This window comes from Leopardus geoffroyi, chromosome A2 (assembly GCF_018350155.1).
Source record: "Leopardus geoffroyi isolate Oge1 chromosome A2, O.geoffroyi_Oge1_pat1.0, whole genome shotgun sequence".
Classification (NCBI taxonomy): Eukaryota; Metazoa; Chordata; class Mammalia; order Carnivora; family Felidae; genus Leopardus; species Leopardus geoffroyi.
Window position 1 is genome coordinate 98954720 of NC_059331.1, and position 19527 is coordinate 98974246.

The window sequence follows — 19527 nt, forward strand, 5'->3', positions numbered from 1 at the left end:
TATGCATCCATGTTTACATCCTTAAGTAAATCCTAAGAACCAAATAGTATTATCATTTTAAGTTTTCTTAAATTCATGTTGCTAATTATTCTGCAAAAAGCTTGCACCAGTTTTGACTCTTACCAACAATATATAAGATGTGATTTCACTGCATTCAAATTTATACTTACTGTCATCATTTTTCTAATGTTTAATGACTTATAAATTTAAAATTTGACTATTTCTCTGTCTAACTTTTTATTTGAAGAAGTTTCAAACTTCTAGAAAACCTGAGAGGCACCTGCATGGCTCAGTCAGTTAAGTGTCTGACTTGATTTCCATTCAGGTGGTGATCTCAGCCCCACATTAGACTCCATGCTGATAGCACAGAGCCTGCCTGAGATTCTGTCTCTCCCTCTCTCTCTCTCTGCCCCTCCCCCACTCGTGCTTTTTTTCTCTCTCTTTCTCAAAATAAATAAACTTCAAAAAAAAAGAAAAGCTGAAAAAATAATATAACAGACACCCATAGATCTTTCATTAGATTTGCCAACTTTCAACTTTTTGCTACATTTTTTTGTTTCTCTGCCTCTAATTATAGCCCCCACACACACTTGCATATGCACACACACAAGTGTGTGTGTATAAAGGCACACACATATTATTTACATACATACATATATTATTTTTTCATTTGTGAACTATTTGAAAAGATTTAGACATCATGACCATTTACCCCGTAATGCATCACTTAAGAGTAAAAATATGTTCCTACCTAACCATAATACCTCCATCACGCCTTGAAACATCAATAGTTTTTCCAAATTATGAAGTAATATCTAATCTATATTCATATTTCCACAATTGCCCTCAATATATACTCTTTTCTGTTTTTTAAATACAGCATTAAATAAAGTTCATTCACTCATTGCAGTTGGCTGTTTTGTTTCTTCAGTCTTTTTTTTTTTTTACCTAGAACAGTCCTGCCACCATACCCTACCCCACTTTCCCTCTTGACATTGAAACTTTTCAAGTCTACGTCACTTGAAAACTTTCTGTTTGTTTTCAAATGTGCACAACTGTGCTTGATTTTACAGGCTTATGTTACACAATTATTATAGGTTTGCAGGAGTGCATATATCAGCAACTGTAACAAATTTTCATTTTTGCCTATTGGTTAATCAAAGCAAGTGGCTGGATCTCCAGTTGGGCACCAGATGTTTTTACTGAGGGAGGAAAAAAAAGCATTAAGAGCTTTTAAATCTTACACTATTGCTTTGATCATAGAAGAAATAATACTGACATTTTGTTCTCCAAAGTGTGTTGTGAGGGTTTTCCTTGATATTGACACAATATATTATTCAATGAATCAGTTAGTATAGAACCAGTTTAAAAGACCTGAAAAGGGAGTGACAGCCAAGAAGGATATTTTGAAGTTTGAAATGATCCCTATATAAATAGAACGGATCAGCATAACTTTGGGATAAAATTAGCCGACAGTTTGTGGGCTCTCGCTTGTGCCTGTTTGCTTGGTGCTACTCTCCTGATAAATCACAACAAAGCTTCCAGAGGGAGAGGAAGGATGGAGGGCACCAACACCCCTGTCACTAAATCTGCAGCTGCCAAGATAGTTAAGAGAAATTTCCTTGAGGCTCTAAAGTCAAATGACTTCGGAAAATTGAAGGCCATTTTAATCCAAAGGCAAATAGATGTGGACACAGTTTTTGAAGTTGAAGATGAGAATATGGTTTTGGCATCTTATAAACAAGGTAAAAACTATAGGTGTGAGTGTAAAATCGATAGAAAACGGATTTGTTTTAAATGCAGTGTCAGTCACCCACTCTAAACCAGTAGCTCTTGGGGTTTAAGTATGTATTTTAAAAATATTTCTGATTTACTTTTTTCTCTTTTTTAACTAGACACCATCATGGGTGGTATAAATATGTTTTTCTTTCTTTTCTTTTCTGTTCTGTTCCTTTTCTATCCTTGTGTCTGGAATTTGAAATCGTGAACAATTATATTTATTAACGTACTTTGCTTTTGTTTCTAACTTTTCTTCTGCCTGTAATGATATAGAATAAAGAAAACATCTCCAGATCATGGCTAAACAGACTGCTAAAATCTAATCCAGTGTGACTGCTAACTGTCTATTAATACAACCACTTAAAGATATATCATTTCTGTATCTATCTGGATGAAAAAGAGGATTTTGCCCCATTTGGAGGGTTACTGAATGGGGAAGGCTCTGCCTTGAGGCACCTTTTTGGTCTTCAACATGTCAATGAGTTTTTAGTTCAGGCAAAAATCTGAAACCAGAAACACCAAAAAGTTAACTTTTTTCCTTGGTTACAAGAATAGATCAAAATTGTAGATATTCTCCATACAGAATACCTGCCTTTTAAAGAACTAAGGATAACAAAAATGAGAACTGAATTTTTTTTTTATCTGGGGATTTTCTGGAATCCACGCTTAGGAAATCAGAAAAGATTTAGAAGTGTGCAGATTCTGATTTCCCAAATCAGCTAGTTAATGGGGGAACTTGAGTAGCGAGGCCATCTGGTGAGCAGACTACAAGCAAACACCACGTTCTCCATCACTTCTGTTTAAACAAAAGAGACGATAAGGTCAGCATTTGCGGAGAGATAGCAGTTCTTTTTTCAGGTGGAAAGTACTCTTCATTTGCATACAAATCATCAGTGCCATCAATGTTCAGAACCAATGTTAATGGTATATGTTTTCACATTTATTTACCATACTCTGGTTGTTAGTTCTGAAGGAAGGATATAATAGTGGAGGCCAGTTACTGTGTTTGTGACTCTTACTGAAGGGCTTTATCATAAGTTGACATTGCTATTTTAGCTAGAAGATAACAAAGAGGTCTGGTTGGTTTTTTGTTTTTTGTTTTTTGTTTTGTTTTGTTTTGTTTTTTAAGTAGTTGATTGGGCTCTGTTAGAAAGAAGGAGTGTGTCCCATGTAATCAGATTACTTTCACCTTATGGATTTGTTTGGTGAAAGACTGTCCGAATGCTAAATACATTTTTAAGGTATGTTTTAAGCTTATACTGGTGCTCATGTAAAATAACTGAGGTCCAAGTTGGCATAATTTATGTGACACTGAGCTGTAAAGACTGCCTTTTCCCATCTCCTAAACATGCCAAACTGCATGGATTGCCCAAGGTTCTGAGGTTGTGAGAAAGGGCATTTTAGGGCAGGTTCGAGGGAAGAAGGGTGTTGTTTCTTTTGCTTCCAATGGTGTCATCACCCCTGAATCAGAAGAAGATGCATTTTTAATCTTTTCTGTCAATATGACCCGACTCCCGTGGTCTTCATAGAGCTAAATATTCATTCATGCTAACAGGTGTTTTCATAGTGTTAGGACCGCAGAATATGCCTTTCAATTAGAGAAATAGCAAATTACACCCTCTGGGAAAGGAAAAAAGAAGAGTTTGATTCTTATGCATGCCAGATGAATGTATGCACAGAAACAATAGGATATGTGGTCATATCTTCAGGAACTGTGTGTATGTGGGCATGCGCACACGTTTGTATGTATAGAAAATACATGTATGGGTATAAGAATCTATCTCTTCAATCTTAAACCCAGATTAAAGTCTTATCTTTCTTCAAAGCTTCTTCTAACTTTTTTTTTCACACTTTCACATGTCTTCTAGCCTAATTATCAAACCTTTTAATATTTCAGTCAGGAATGGAAGTGATAAATAGAATCTTAGTTGCTAGCCAAGCAAAGTCGACCTAAGTGGCTGGATTAAACTTTGTGAGACTTTATTAAATCATAGCAGACTTTTTGGACATTGAATGCTACTGGATTGCTCTTCACTAGTTATTTTTTTCAAGCACTCTTGAAAGGCTCTGCACCAAGAAAAGTGTACAGATCATAAGTGTACAGCATGATTAATTTTCACAAAATAAGCAAACCTATATAGCCAGCACTAAGATGTGGAAACAGAAACACTACCTGTTTACTTTTAGTGTGGGAATCTTCAGGTTTTGGTTATTTTGTGGCTTATTAAGCAAGACAATGGTTCAAACCTATGAAAGATACCATGCTACCTTTAAATTTGCTTGTATGATTAATAATATAACCCACATTCAATATTTCATTGTCCTGCAGCATATCAACAGGGGTACAATTTATCCCCAACCATTTTTACTTCTTTTAGGACATACAGCATTTTTCATAGAATTTCAGAAAACAACCACACTTTCCCCCCTAAATATGGTATGTCTAAGCTAGTAGACAAGTCAGTTTATAATTTTTGGAAAGACAACTCAGAAATCTGTTGGCAAGGAAATCAACTTGGAGTCTAAACATTGCTTCCCCAAATCCACAATCCAATTGGCACACTAATGGAAGCAAATGTAAAATGTGGATTTTGTGAGGAAGGCAGAACAAAGCATCTGGAAATTCACTTCTGCTTCCTCATCTCTAGCGACAGAGAACAAAATCCCAGAGCTCAGGTTCAAGCTGTGGGGCCCGTCCAGACCCAGTACCTAGGAATGATTCTTTTTTTTTTTTTTTTCAACGTTTATTTATTTTTGGGACAGAGAGAGACAGAGCATGAACGGGGGAGGGGCAGAGAGAGAGGGAGACACAGAATCAGAAACAGGCTCCAGGCTCTGAGCCATCAGCCCAGAGACTGACGCGGGGCTCGAACTCACGGACCGCGAGATCGTGACCTGGCTGAAGTCGGACGCTTAACCGACTGCGCCACCCAGGCGCCCCCTTAAGAATGATTCTTAAAGTTAGAGAGATCATGTTTTGTTTTTTAAAGTTATGTTAAACTTCATGATCAAATCTTCAAAAAAAAATCATGTTTTTATTAATTTGAAAAAAAACCCAAAAACATCTGCCTCACACTTTGTAAAGCAAACATTAAAAACATTCTGGTTGGCATTTGGGATAACTCCAGGAGCATAGCAGAGACATGTGTCTTTAAAGCAAAAACAGGCAAGCGAAATTCCTTCTAAGAGACAACCGCTTTAAGATGGGAATGACGTGAAGAAACGTTAAATACACGCCCAACTTTTGAAGTGCCCCATACAAGGAGCTGCGAGGTCAAGGGTTTTCCGTGATACAAAGTTTCCTAGAGCCAAGCGCCCAGGATCCAGAGTGAAAGCAGGATCTGTAAGAAAACCCGGAGCTAATTCCTATTGGTTCTCACCAGTGTTCTCTGCCCTGGAAACGCCAACATCCATAAAGCTGTTTCCCAAGCTTTTTCCAACTACATATTTCGATTCTCTTTCCGATGTATGAGCCTTGGCGCGTTAATGATACAGGCAGAATATCATACTTATCTCTTGGGTATGAAATTCCCTCGTCAGCAAGGTTAATCAGAGTCCTTTTATTAATCAGTGTAATGCACTCTAAGCACTTCATTTATGGCCCACAGCAGCAGCTACTTCGGTTGGTAGTCATATTTTTAATTAAAATAACCAATGAATGATTTCACAGGAAAACTTTCTGGCAGGTACTCTATCTACTTTACTAAGTCACAACTTCCTCCCAAGTATCTCAAAAGCTCTTATTTCCACTCTCTTAATGAACAGACTCTTTATCACCTCATGTTCTTCTTTGCCAGAAATTGGCTCTCCTACTTTCCTATTACCATCTTAGGGTTCTTATCCCTCCCTGAACGTTCAAACGTTTTTCTTTTAAATTTTGCATTTCAAGCTGACTTTGTTTTTCTTTGCTGGGGGAGTTCTGAGATTTATCCTGAAAACATTAGCTGTTAAAAAAATAGTCAAGAATTGTGCGTCAGTCTATAATCCTTCAGGACTGTGTAAATACATGGACACAGGCAGAGCAAATGTCTGCTAATCCCACCACGAGCAGTGTGTCCAAACTTTGGCTGTAATAACAGAAGCTTCTCATGTGTAGGGTTCTTTGAACTCAGATAACATTATAGCTGATAACTGTTGCAGAACCCAGGAGTAGCTGAAAGTTTACCAGAGATGTATACATCCCCCCTAAACACAGAGCAGAATCGATTCCTTCTTCCAAAAACGGCCCATTCACTTTTCTCCTTACCATATTTCCTGAGCTGGGGGCTTTCCACTCGGCTACTCAGGCATTTCTCTTCGGTTTCACATTTAAAGTAAACACACACACACACACACAAGATTACTCTGCATATTTTTGTAGGGGTGAAACTTCTAAAATCCCTTTAGAACTTTTGCCTACAGGTGCTATTGATTGAGAAGTGAAATGCGTGTAGCTGTCAGATCACCCGTGGCTATTTAAAGATTTGGGGGAGCCCGGGGTTTGAGTGGATCTGTCAGTACCAGTTATACAGGCGTGAGCCCTTTATGCTACTTAATCTTATTCTTATTTGTAAAGTAGAGGCTTTGTCAGGACCTTCTCTAAATCCCCTGCATGCTGATAATCTACGATGTTATGAAGGGGAAATTATATAAACAGATTATGTGTCATGGTCTGGGGAAGGTGAAAAGTAACTGTAGATACTATAAATCCACATGGGCATGGCCTGTATTTGAGAGTCTCTGTGGGGTTTTTGCATAGGAGGGAGGATCTGTGGTCTCTTCTCTTCTCATTTAAACACTTGGCTCAAGAAGAGCTTAGAGCCATGGCTACACAGACTGCAGACCTGTGGGGAGAGGGGGAGGGGCGGAAGCATGAGTGGCTCAGGTTAGTGGGAGGCAGCAGCTTCCTCACCCTCCCACTTGGGGGCTCTGTGCCAGGTTCTGCTCCATTCCTGCACTTTGTGCCCATCTGAGCACGCAGAGAGCAGCCTGGCATCTGCAGAGGTGAGCGTAGGGGGGGCTCTTTGAAAGATAAATGCTAAGAATCAATCACATGCTAGGTTCTGAAGCCCTGGGACAATTCCGCCCTGGAAAGAAGGCTGAGTATAAAAAATGATTATACCCAATTAGTTAACTGTATTTCTGTTATGCTGCTACTGTTGCTGGTTATATTTTAGAGGACAAATTCTGATGTCTTGGCATTTCAGTATCAACACAAGAATGTTAATAGGTGCTGCATCACCGTGGTTTTCGAGGACGGCTCTACTTCAGGTTTGGTCCTCAGAGAGGGTAGGTGTGATGGAAAGGACACTCTTGCTCCTTGGTACAAGGCGCCCCGTGACTGCAGCCCCATTTTAAGGTGTGAGTGTATGTGGGTGGCCTCTTGCTATGGGCTTTTCCTTTCTCTACAGGAGGCTTTCCTGCTATGCCGGGGGTTGAATTATCCAGAATTCACCCCCCTTTCCCCACACACATAGCATCACCAAAAAGTTCTGCAACATGGCTTCAAGATATTCTTCAGTATATCGGCCCTGATCTGTATCTGACAATCTGCCCCCTTCCTATTTCTCTATTCAGTTTCTACGGGCACCGCGACAGTGTCTTGTTGCCAACCACCTACACACGTTTCCATCTAGGAGAGGGGAGTTATAAGCACAAGTTCACCCAGGGGGTGGGCTGAATCCCAAAACCCAGCTGTCTCCGGGGCTGATTTACTGGTTAATGATTATGAGCAAAGGACATGCAGATGAAAGGGGCTGAGAGGCTAAGGATGACAGATTCATATAATAAATGGGCAGGATAGACTCTCTAGGTGCTACTGGGAATCTAGGAAGAATAAAAAAACATCAACAAGCAAATGCATTTCCATATCAGAGCTGTGGCATATTATAGATGCATTCAGGACCTTCTTTCCTTCCTCGTGATTTGTGAAGCAGGCTTGGCGCTAAACCTATTCTGCTTCCACAAAGACAAAGACAGATGGAAACGCTGCATTGCAGATATCCTGAGTCCATTAGCTTGGACTGAAGTGGGCGACTTATGGCTCTAGCAGGCTGAAAAAGTGGCAGTTTTCTCATCTGGAAAATGAAAGGCTTGGACTGGATAATCTTCCCTCCAGTGCTAACATTCGGTGTTTTCTTTGATTTTACATCAAAATGGTGTTTTCTTAATCAGCTCTCTACTGCTTCCTTTCCGAGATCATTTTTCTTCCCATTGCAGAAGCAGGCACGAGTTTCCAATCAGTTGGTGCACAGAGCTGCCAAATCTTTGCTGCTAATCAGCAGGCAAAACATACTCTGGTTTCCAGATCTGGAACCAGCTTCTTTCCAAGGCAGTTAGAAGAGACTAGCTTTGCAAATTGCTTGTTGAGGAGATTTGAGCATTGCAATGACTGATTAGGTATTGGGTATTGTTGCGATTCATTCATGATCAAAAGCAGGTTGCATACCATATAGCCTGAAAACTCTGCTCAGAACACAGATTCAATGTACATAGCTAAATAGAAATGTATAAATGGGTACATACACGTATACATGTAGTGTGAGTGCCTATTTGCACACACACACACACACACACACACACACACACACACACACTACAGGCACAGGAATGACAATCCCACAGCCCCAGAGTACCTATGATACTAATTGTCTCTGGCAGTACCTGTGATACTAATTGTCTCTGCCAGAGAAAAGTCCATATCAACGAATAACTTCCCTTCTCAGCGTCTGGAATCTCAAATTAGTATCTTAGCACTCAGTTCGATTAGTTGAATACAGATTCCTACATAAATTCAGATAATCCTAAGAGGGTCACACTTTAAAAAATCCTCAGTTCATTAGACTTTAGTATGAATTAACTTTGGATTTCCTTTTAAAGAGCAGATTTGGATAAGGGAAGAGCTGAGAGGGAGGGGGAGCAAAATGGCCGTAGAATTCTAATGGAATGAAAAAGGGATTTGTGCGTGTGTGTGTGTGTGTGTGTGTGTGTGTGTCTAGGTTGGAGAGTAGGCTACAGAAAAACAAACTTCAGGTTGGGTTCATTCATTATCTCATGATTAATTGGTATTGTGTACATCCCTATAAATGGCCTTTAATTAATTATTTATTTATTTTAAATGTTTATTTATTTTTGAGAGAGGCAGAGACAGAATGTGAGTGGGTTGGGGCAGAGAGAGAGGGAGGCACAGAATCTGAAGCAGGCTCCAGGCTCCGAGCTGTCAGCACAGAGCCCGATGTGGGGTTCCAACTCACGAGCTGTGAGATCATGACCTGAGCCAAAGTCGGATGCTCAACTGACTGAGCCACCCAGGCACCCCTATAAATGGCCTTTTAAACTAAATTATCTTTTCCCCGGGGCGCCTGGGTGGCGCAGTCGGTTAAGCATCCGACTTCAGCCAGGTCACGATCTCGCGGTCCGGGAGTTCGAGCCCCGCGTCAGGCTCTGGGCTGATGGCTCAGAGCCTGGAGCCTGTTTCCGATTCTGTGTCTCCCTCTCTCTCTGCCCCTCCCCTGTTCATGCTCTGTCTCTCTCTGTCCCAAAAATAAATAAACGTTGAAAAAAAAATTTTTAAAAATATATAAAAAAAAATAAATTATCTTTTCCCCTACAAACAGGGGGGCAATAGTTTATTTTAATTTTACTTATTTTTACAAATAGTTATACAAGCACAAACGTACTGAGTTTAAAAGCTCAAAGGGGGGCGCCTGGGTGGCGCAGTCGGTTAAGCGTCCGACTTCAGCCAGGTCACGATCTCGCGGTCCGTGAGTTCGAGCCCCGTGTCGGGCTCTGGGCTGATGGCTCAGAGCCTGGAGCCTGTTTCCGATTCTGTGTCTCCCTCTCTCTCTGCCCCTCCCCCGTTCATGCTCTGTCTCTCTCTGTCCCAAAAATAAAAATAAACGTTGGAAAAAAAAAATTAAAAGCTCAAAGGGGGCATCCAAAGACACATAAATCTATGTCCTTGTCCCCTAGCCCCCAGTTCTTGGAGGCCACCACTATAACCAGTTTCTTGTTCTAGGTGTTGATAAATATTTTCACATATGATAGCATATTAAGTGCACTGGTCAGCCCCTGCTTCTCTTGCTCAATAATATATCTTGAGATTTTTCCATATCCATTCCAAAGATATACCATTTTCCAGTATACACAGAACTGCTCTCTACTTTATAATAGCTGTATAGTATTCGATTATATGGGTGCACCATAATTTTTTAAACAATCTCCAAATATTGATGAGGATTGAGATTGTTTCCAGTTGTTAACCATTAAGAACTATGCTGTAGTGTGATGCCTATTCTTGTCCACAGGCCAGGTTATAACTCCTGAGAATTTTATACTTGTCACAAAGATTTCAGTACAGATGGTGTCCTTGGAAGTTGTGCAATACTGTGGCCCCTATAGGGCATTTCACACGTGAGTGATTATACTTGTAGGATAAATACCCAGGAGTAGCATGTGTGTAATGTTTGTCACTTAAATGAGAGGATTTTGATTCCTGACCACCAGGCCCACTGATAACGTGGTCATCATCCTCTGAGTGCCCTCCTGGTGCTCATCATTGGTGCTCAAAAGTAGTCACAATAGTCTAGATTTATTCTGACCTCATGTAACCAGTAAAAATTACCACTTTTACCTCTCTTGTTCTGGGAACTGCACTTTTATTAACGTATCTTAAGGTTGTATTAGCTTTTCGGCAGCTCCATCCCACTGTTGGCTCCTTTTGAGAATACTGTCAACTCAAATCCCTAGGTCTTTTCTCAAATAGATTACCATTAAACCATATTCCGCTTACCTTGTACTTGCATGGTGGAATTTTATACCTTAAAAGCAAACTTCTGTTTTACCCATGTTAAAATATATTTTGTTGTTTCAGCCCTAGAGCTTCTTCTAAGCTGTTATGTCTACATCTTCACCCTGCCATCAATATTTTATCTTTCTGAAGCTATTTTCCATTACCCACTCATAGTGGGCTTAATGCCATGGCTCTATGTATTGACATTGAAAGAAGGTATATACAGTTAAGTTTGTTATAGCTTGTGAGACATGTGAGAGACAGAGAGACAGAGAGAGAGGGAGAGGGAGATGGAGAGAGAGAGAGAGAACATTTCCAACGACTAATGGGAAAAATTTATCTAAGATCTCAGTTCTAGGAACAGCTATGCTTCTCCTGGGCAATTAATTTGTGTATAGCTTGTGGGCATGGTTAATTGTGCAATACATCATGTTTTCCTATTTATTTTGGCTGCTAGGAAGTTCAAAGGCAAATTTGCAACGTGGTTCTAGTGTATAGGACACAGTTTATATTTTGTGTGCCTATCTTACCCATTGTTCACTTTTATTTTCCTACCTTATTTTTTTCCCTTTGCCCTTGTTTTCTAGATCGTTAGAAAATCTGGTATTGTGTAAACTTTGTGAGTTGCCTTAAATTCTTCTTTGAAAGAAGAATTGTATAAACCAACAGGCAGGCAAATAAAAGCTTGGCATGATAAATTTTTTAAAGACACCAACTACATTCATATTTTAGACTGACAACAACCAGTAAAGTAAGGTTAAAAAGTTTAAGCTTGGGGCGCCTGGGTGGCGTAGTCGGTTAAGCGTCCGACTTCAGCCAGGTCACGATCTTGCGGTCCGTGAGTTCGAGCCCCGCATCAGGCTCTGGGCTGATGGCTCAGAGCCTGGAGCCTGTTTCCGATTCTGTGTCTCCCTCTCTCTCTGCCCCTCCCCCGTTCATGCTCTGTCTCTCTCTGTCCCAAAAATAAATAAACGTTGAAAAAAAAAAAATTAAAAAAAAAAAAAGTTTAAGCTTGTAACTAACAGCTTTGGAATCACTCAAGAACATGACTGGGACTTAAAACAATAAGAGTCTCATGTAACTCACCACTTAAAATAAAATGCAATCATGTAAATGAGGTCTCAAACTCAAATGCCTTGAAGGGCCAGGAAGATAAAATAAATAAAAGAACAAGATAATGGAGAATGGTAGAAACAGAGAGACTCACGAGTGCCTGTTCCACTCAAGTACATCCAAGTATGCTTCTATTTGCGGACCCATCAGTTACTAGTTTACAACATCTGAATCACTCCCCCCAATTTTATAGATGTGACCAAAGTAAAAGACCTTGCAAAAACCCTCACAAAACAGAGAAAAATCCTAGGCCACGAAACGAAACTTTCTCCCTCTTCTTTTTCAGGTTATTGGCTGCCTAGTTATAAATTAAAGTCTTCCTGGGCAACAGGCCTGCATCTCTCTGTCTTGTTTGGTCATGTGGAGTGTCTTCTGGTGTTACTGGACCACAATGCTACAATCAACTGTAGACCCAATGGGAAAACCCCCCTTCATGTGGCTTGTGAAATGGCCAACTTGGATTGTGTTAAAATCCTCTGTGACCGTGGAGCAAAGCTGAATTGCTACTCCTTAAGTGGACACACAGCTTTACACTTCTGTACAACTCCTAGCTCCATTCTCTGTGCCAAGCAATTGGTCTGGAGAGGTAAGCCTTTCTGGGTGGCTGACGTTGTCATCCACTTCCACACCCAGGGTTTTGAAACTTAGTGATCTTTACCTACTTTAGGTAATGTAGTAGGCATCCCATTTATAAGTCTCATTCACGGGGCCCTAAAAATGCATAAGTATGTTTATATTTATATAACTATATGTGTTGGTCCAGGTTATTTAGTGATGATCACATTGAAATCATTACTTTTTTCATTATAGGAGCCTTTTTAGTTTACACATTTATTTAACAAATATTTACTTAGTTCTCATGAGGTGTCAATGTGTTAAGTAACTGAAAAAAAATAGTTTCTGCCTTCAAGAAGCTATATTCTAGGAGCGCCTGGGTGGCTCACAGTTGGTTAAGCGTGCAACTCTTGGTTTTGGCTCACGTCATGACCTCATGGTTCCTGAGTTCGAACCCCACATCAGGCTCCACACTGACAGTGCAGCGCCTGCTTGGGATTCTCTCTATTGCTCTCTCTCTGCCCCTCCCCTGTTTGCTCTCTATCTGTCTCTCTCTCTCAAAATAAATGAATAAACTTTTAAAAAAGGAAGAAATCATATTCTAATAGGGGAGATAAATACTATCAAAATAAATTTGTAAATATATAATAATAAATTGGGAAAGGAGCAAAACAGGGTGTTATGGAAGAGAATGCCAAGAGTGAACTATTATAAAATGTATAAAGACTTCTCTAAAGATATGACATGTAAGCTGAAACTTTATGAACGAGAGGGAACTAGCCATTAAAAAAGGAGCCAAGAGGAAGAAGAGTCCAGGTACAAGGAACAGTATGTGCAAAGTTGCTAAGGGAGCAAAACAACTGAACTATTCAACAGATGGAAGAAGGCCAGTGTGCCCGTGGGTGTGGGGTGGGTGGGAGGAACAAGAGGGTTCTGGGAGTGCCACACGACGACACTGGTTATGTTAGATCATATACAGCTTGCTGAGGCCAAGGTATGGGGTTTAGAAATGGAGCCACTGAAAAGTTTTAAGCATGGCAATGACATGGTTTAATTTTCACTTAAAATCATCATTCTGGAGTTATACAAGAATAAGGCTGGAGGAGCCCGAGTATGGAAACAGGGAGACCAGCAGCAAAGCTATTTTAACAGTATAAGTGAGAAGGGATGGTGATTTGTATCAAGGGGCAAAGTTTGATAGGAAGATTAGAAGATGGGTTTGCAATATATTCTGGAAGCAGAGTCAGTGGCATTTGGAGATGGATTATATATGGATGAGGGGTAAAGGAAAAGGAAGTTTCAAGCATCCTTGCCAGATTTCTGGCTTTAGAAAATGGGTGGAGAGTGATGCCATTTTTAAAAAGTGTTTTTGATGTTTTCATTTATTTTTGAGAAAGAGAGAGAGAAAGAGAGATCAGGGGAAGGGCAGAGAAAGAGGGAGGCAGAGAATCAAAAGTGGGCTCTGAACTGACAGCAGAGAGACCAATGCAGGCAGGGCTTCAACTCACCAACTGTGAGATCATGACCTGAGCCAAAGTTGGACGCTTAACTGATGGAGCCACCCGGGTGCCCCATAATGCCATTTTTCTAAGATGGAGAGAATTGAGGAAGAAGCATATATGTGGAAAAGATCATTAAATTAGTTTTTTTTAAATCATGTTTATAGAGCTATAATTTACACACAGTAAAGTTCGGTATTTTTGAGAAACACATAGTCATGAAACCATCATCACAGTCATTTCAAAAAGTTCCCTGATACCCTTCGTAATTAATCACCTCACTTTATCCCCACCTCCAGCAGCCACTGATCTAGTTTCTGTCCCTAAAATTTTGTCTTTTTCAGAATGTTATATAAATTAAATTACACAATAGGTAGCCTTTCAGGTCTGTTTTTACCTACTTAGCATAATGCATTTAAGATTCATCCGTGTGGTTGCATTAGCCAGTATATTGAATCTTTTATTGTTGAGTTGTATTCCTTGTATGGATGCAACACAATTAATCTGGTCCCCAGTAGAGGGACATTTGGATTGTTTCTAGTTTTTGGCAATTTTGGAAAAAAAAGGCTGATATAAACATTTGCCTACAGATTCTTATATGGGAATGTTCTCATTTCTCTTGGGTAGGTACTGAGGCGTGGGATGACGGATTATAATAAATTTACAAGAAAACTGCTAACTTGTTTTTCAAAGGAGTTGTACGTTTTGCATTCTCACCAGCAACGTATGAGTTCAGTTGCTCTCCAGCCTTGCCAGAATTTGGTAATGTCAGATTGAAAGAAAAATTTATTTTAGTAAATTGAATAGGTATATAAAGTATCTCATTATGGTTTTAATTAAAATTCCCTTAATGACCAAGGATGTTGAGTATGTTTTCAGGTATTTTTTTGCCAGCTGTGTATTCCCTTTGGTGAAATGTCTGTTCATATCTTTTGCTCCCTCTCCCCTTCATGAAAATGGGTTGTTTGTTTTCTTATTATTGATTTGTGAGAGTTCTTTATATATTCTGGATACTAGCCCTTTATCGGATATGTGGTTTGCAAATATTTTTATTCATTCTTTGACTTTTCATTCTTTCTGTCTTTAGAAGAGCAAAAGTATTTAATTTTAATAAATTCAATTTATCACTTTTTACCTGTTATGATTTATGCTTTGAGTGTCCTACCTAAGAAATCTTTGACTAATCTGAGTAATAAAGATTTTCTTCTATGTTTCCTTCTAAAGATTTTATAATTTTAGGTCTCAATTTTAGGTGTTTGGCTTATTTTGAGTAAATTTTTGTATATAGTATAAAGTACAGGTTGAGGCTCATCTTCTTTATATATGGATGAATTATATATACAAATTCTTCAGTATCTTTTACTGAAAAGACTATTTTTTCACCTTTGAGATGCCTTGGTATCTGTCAAAAATCAAGTGGCCAGAAATGTATGAATCCATTGATCTATATATTTTTTGCTGATGTTTCACTCACTTAATTGCTGTAGTTTTATTTTAAGTCTCAAAATCAGATTGAGTTTCCCCAGATCAGTTTTAAACATGAGAAGTTTCAGATTTCTTTTAGACCTCAAAGTGAATGAGTCAAGGCTGCACTTGACATAAACGTATGGATTTCAGAAGAGAGTTCTGGACCAAAGCTGTAAGTTTAGGAATCGTTGGCCTATAGATTGTATTTGAAGCCAAAGAAATCAATGAAATCACTTGGATGAAAGGTGTGGAAAAACAAAAGAGAATCTAGGACCAAGCCCCGATACATTCTTACATTTAGATACTAGCAGGAGGGAGAAAGGCCAATAAATGAGAGTGAAATGGATTGGTAAGTGAAGTAGGAGGAAACCCAGGAGCATTTTTGGCATCATAGGGATTAAGAAAGAGGCAGGTTCAAGAAGGAGGAGGTGGTCAGCTGTATCAATGGCTACTTGAGAGACTTAATTCATTAGATGTTCATTAGATTACGTGACAGAGTTATCACTGACAAAAGAAGTTTGGGGGAAATGGTGGGTGTAGAAACCATATTAGAATGGTATAAGGTGTGAATGAGAGATCAGAAACTAAGGATGGCACGTATAGACGACTGTTAAAAAAAAATATCTGGCTGCCCATGTATGCGTAAGAGTAGCATGATTGCTGAAGGGGGCTAGGGGACATAAGAGAGTGTTATCTGTAGTTGGAGATAAAAGGAAATATTTGTGTGCTGAAGGAAATGGTTTGCAGAAAGCAAACAGTTAAAAATGCATGAGACAGAATAACTGAAAGGTTCAAATCTTTGAGGTTGAGATGGGGTGAAATCCAGAGACTGTGAGATACATCCCCATGTTTAACAGATGGTCTAAAGTAAAAGATGTCTTTAAAGAGTGTTCATTGGGGCGCCTGGGTGGCGCAGTCGGTTAAGCGTCCGACTTCAGCCAGGTCACGATCTCGCGGTCCGTGAGATCGAGCCCCGCATCAGGCTCTGGGCTGATGGCTCAGAGCCTGGAGACTGTTTCCGATTCTGTGTCTCCCTCTCTCTCTGCCCCTCCCCCGTTCATGCTCTGTCTCTCTCTGTCCCAAAAATAAACAAACGTTGAAAAAAAAATAAAGAGTGTTCATTGATATGGTGGTGGTGAGATGAAGGAGTTCATGTCTGGTATGAACTTATACAATTAATGTGTGAGGCAAAGTCATCAGGCAAAAATGAGAGCAGAAAGGGTGGACATTGTGATGAGAACAGGAAGGTATGGAGGTGTCATGGGGGAAAGAATGGGGAAACAAGCTTAAAGATGCCATGGTCTTCTCAACCTGTGAGTATTTGGTGGGAAGGAAAATCAGTCCAACTTATTCTCCTTCTTGCCTTTCCTGAGAGGAAAGGTCCAGTGCAGAGATGCATGGAGAGGGGCAGGTGTCCATCAGGGCTTAGCCACCTATGGCACGCGGCCATTACCACCATTCACATTTACTTATACATTGATGGCTTTCAGATTTAGTTTTTATTTTAATTTATATTTTAATTCACTAATTTAAAATTTTAAGGTTGTCATTTTAAAAATTTTTAGAAAGTTAAGAAATTGTATCATTTGTTGAATTACTGACTTTTTATATTGCTGCCTTTTCATGTGACTTCATCAACCACAGACTGACAGAAAGCTGCCAAGGCTTTCACTCCCCCGAGCTGTAATCAGAGGGAGCCTCATTCCCAGAGCAAGGGCTTTTTGCCCATCTCCTTTATCCCTATTGACATAGGGAGACCACCTGGAGATGAGAAGGAGTAAAGGGGTATGGAGAGACCAAGCAATGCTCACTCCCTGTAGGCTGACACTAATGAACGAGGCAAATAACAATCAAAGAGGAAGAGTGGAAGTCAGTTAAAGATCTACTTACTCTTAGATCCATGGCATCAAAGGCCAAAGCCATAAAGGAAAGATGAATTAGAGAAAGCAAAAATATTCAATGTCCGAGTGGCAAACAAATTATAACATTAAAAGGCTGTCATAAAGTGGGGGAAAAAATATTTGAGACTGTGTAGACAAAGGCCCTATTTATATCCTTAACATAGAAAGAAAGCTTTTTGGTTTGTTTGCTTTTAGAAAGAAATCTTAAAAATTAAAGTAAGGAGATTAACAACGAAGAACGAGAGAGAAAAAGAGAACAAAAGACCAAGGTATTTCAGGAAATAAAACCCAAGTATATGAACAACAAATAAAGATAGCATAATGATCACCTGCCTTGGTTATCTGTAAAATGTTAATTAAAATGGCAGGTGCTTTTGTTGTCATTTATTACATTTAACAAAGATACAAATGATGACAGTATATCTGTTGACACACACACAGGGATGTGCTCTCACACACCCTTCATGGGATGCGAATGGGTATCGTCCGGAGGGCAATGTCATAAGCTTAAAACCTTTTGTAACTCAGAAATTCCCCCTCTGGGATTTAGGGCTAATTTTGTACCTTTTGGCTGAGATAGGCTGTCATTTCTGTGGGGCCTCCAATTCAAACTCCAGGTATTAGCTCTAAACAGGGTTATATACTGAGTCAAAGAGATAACTGATGAGAAAAAAAGAAGACATTTAGCATGTAACAGAATTGTGCTTGGTCATGCAATCTGTAGTACACTAGAAATTAAGAGACTTTCTCCTGATTCTATAAGAGTCTTCAAAATATTGTAGTTATGTTATGTTTTCTTTTGTATTTTTGCATCAGAAACTTTGACTTGTTAAGGAATATGTTTAAAACATACAATTTAAAATATATATACTGACATTTTTCATTTTTAAATATATTTAGAGTCACAAAATATTTGCCCAATTTATTTTTGTCCTCAGAGATTTACTTATATTACTGAAAAACTGAAGAATGTTTGCATATAAATAAAATTTTAAAATTTTAAAATAAAATAAAATTTTCAAGCTGTGTTACTTCCATATCATATAGGCATTAAAAATTATGTTGTAAAAAATGTTCGTTGACATGGAAAATGTTTTAAAAAGAAGTTTAAAGGAGAGTATGAACTGCATAAACTTATTTTTCTAAAAAGTATATATGATCATGCATCTCAGAGTCACACCTGGTATCATAGCTAATGTTTAGCTGTAGCTAACTAAGCAACTTCAAAAAAGTCAATTTGTTGTTCTAGATCCTTACTCCTAGGATAACGTGTTTTTTTTTTTTTTTTTAAGTGTGGTACCTGGTAAATATATCAAAAGCAAAACAAACTGTGAATCAGATAAATGGGGAAAATTCTACCCATTTTATGGATGCAGAAATAGGAAGAAAGGGTAAGGGCTTACAGTAGATATCTTAGTCTGGAAACTCCAGAAGACCGTGAGCATCTTACATTCTCTCTTTTGCATTTTTATGTCTTCAGCCTCTGGACAATGCTTGGCACATAGGAAGTACTCAATAAATGGTCTCTGACTGATCTGGGAATGGCTCCAGGCGCCTTGAGTGCATGGATGGGAACGACTGCCATCTAATAAATGGAAACTGTTATGTTCATGGTTAATGAAATGCGGTTGTTGGTCAGTTTCACCCTCTCTCGGGGGATAGTTAAGGGATGAATTTTCTCCCTCTTGGATTATGTCCTAGGCACTTTGAGAAGTCACATACATCACCTCGTGGCTGGACACAGGGAATTGAGACAGCACAGAGACAAGGGAAGCAAGTTTGGCTAACATTAAACTCCAGACCAGAGAAGTCCATTAGAGGAAGAACCAATGCCATGGCAACTGAAAACCAATGTAATTTCATTTGCTATTTAATGGACTCTTTGTAGAAAAAAAGTGCTCTTTGTGGAAAAGGCTAATTGAGGCCAAAAAATTGCATGCAATTTTCGCTTAAAGGATTTTCCCCTATTTTTTCAGCATTGCAGAGCCTGCTTTGTCCCCATGCTGGATTTTGTCTGCTATTTTTCTGTTTGCCTTTCTACTTAATGCCCCCCATCTTCTGGCCTTTGTTTCCTTTGGTATTAGTATAATAGTGCTCATCAGCTGAGAGGGCTTATTTACCTCAGTGAAAATGTCCTCTCTGTGAATCCTGCATTTCCCTACGAATAAAGAGAGTCAGGTCAGGTTCAGCTGGCTGAATAGCAGCATATTATTTCTACCTATTCCCATTCGTAAGAGGAAAATGAAAGCTGCTTGCTTTACTCTGCATGAAGCAAATCCTGACAGTTGGAGGAAAATTTGTTACTGCAGGAAAGCCATAAAAATTCAAATGTTTCCTACCAGAATGTAGCATGAGGGCAATGTAAAGGAGACCGTGCCTTTTAAAAGCCCATCCCCTGTTACTTGGTGTGACAATGACACGTTACCCACATGTTAGGAAACTC

The 19527-nt window shown here is 39.2% G+C and overlaps 1 protein-coding gene across 1 annotated transcript in view; it reads left to right on the forward strand.

Annotated features, from left to right (window-relative positions):
* Positions 1 to 435: 435 nt before the first annotated feature.
* The window catches only part of ASB4 (ankyrin repeat and SOCS box containing 4), a 62545-nt gene continuing 43453 nt past the window's right edge, over positions 436 to 19527 (forward strand). The window contains exons 1-2 of the mRNA XM_045494848.1: positions 436 to 1745; positions 11949 to 12248. Coding sequence (XP_045350804.1) covers positions 1559 to 1745; positions 11949 to 12248 — 487 coding nt within the window. The 5' untranslated portion in view covers positions 436 to 1558. The remainder of the gene's footprint in view (positions 1746 to 11948; positions 12249 to 19527) is intronic.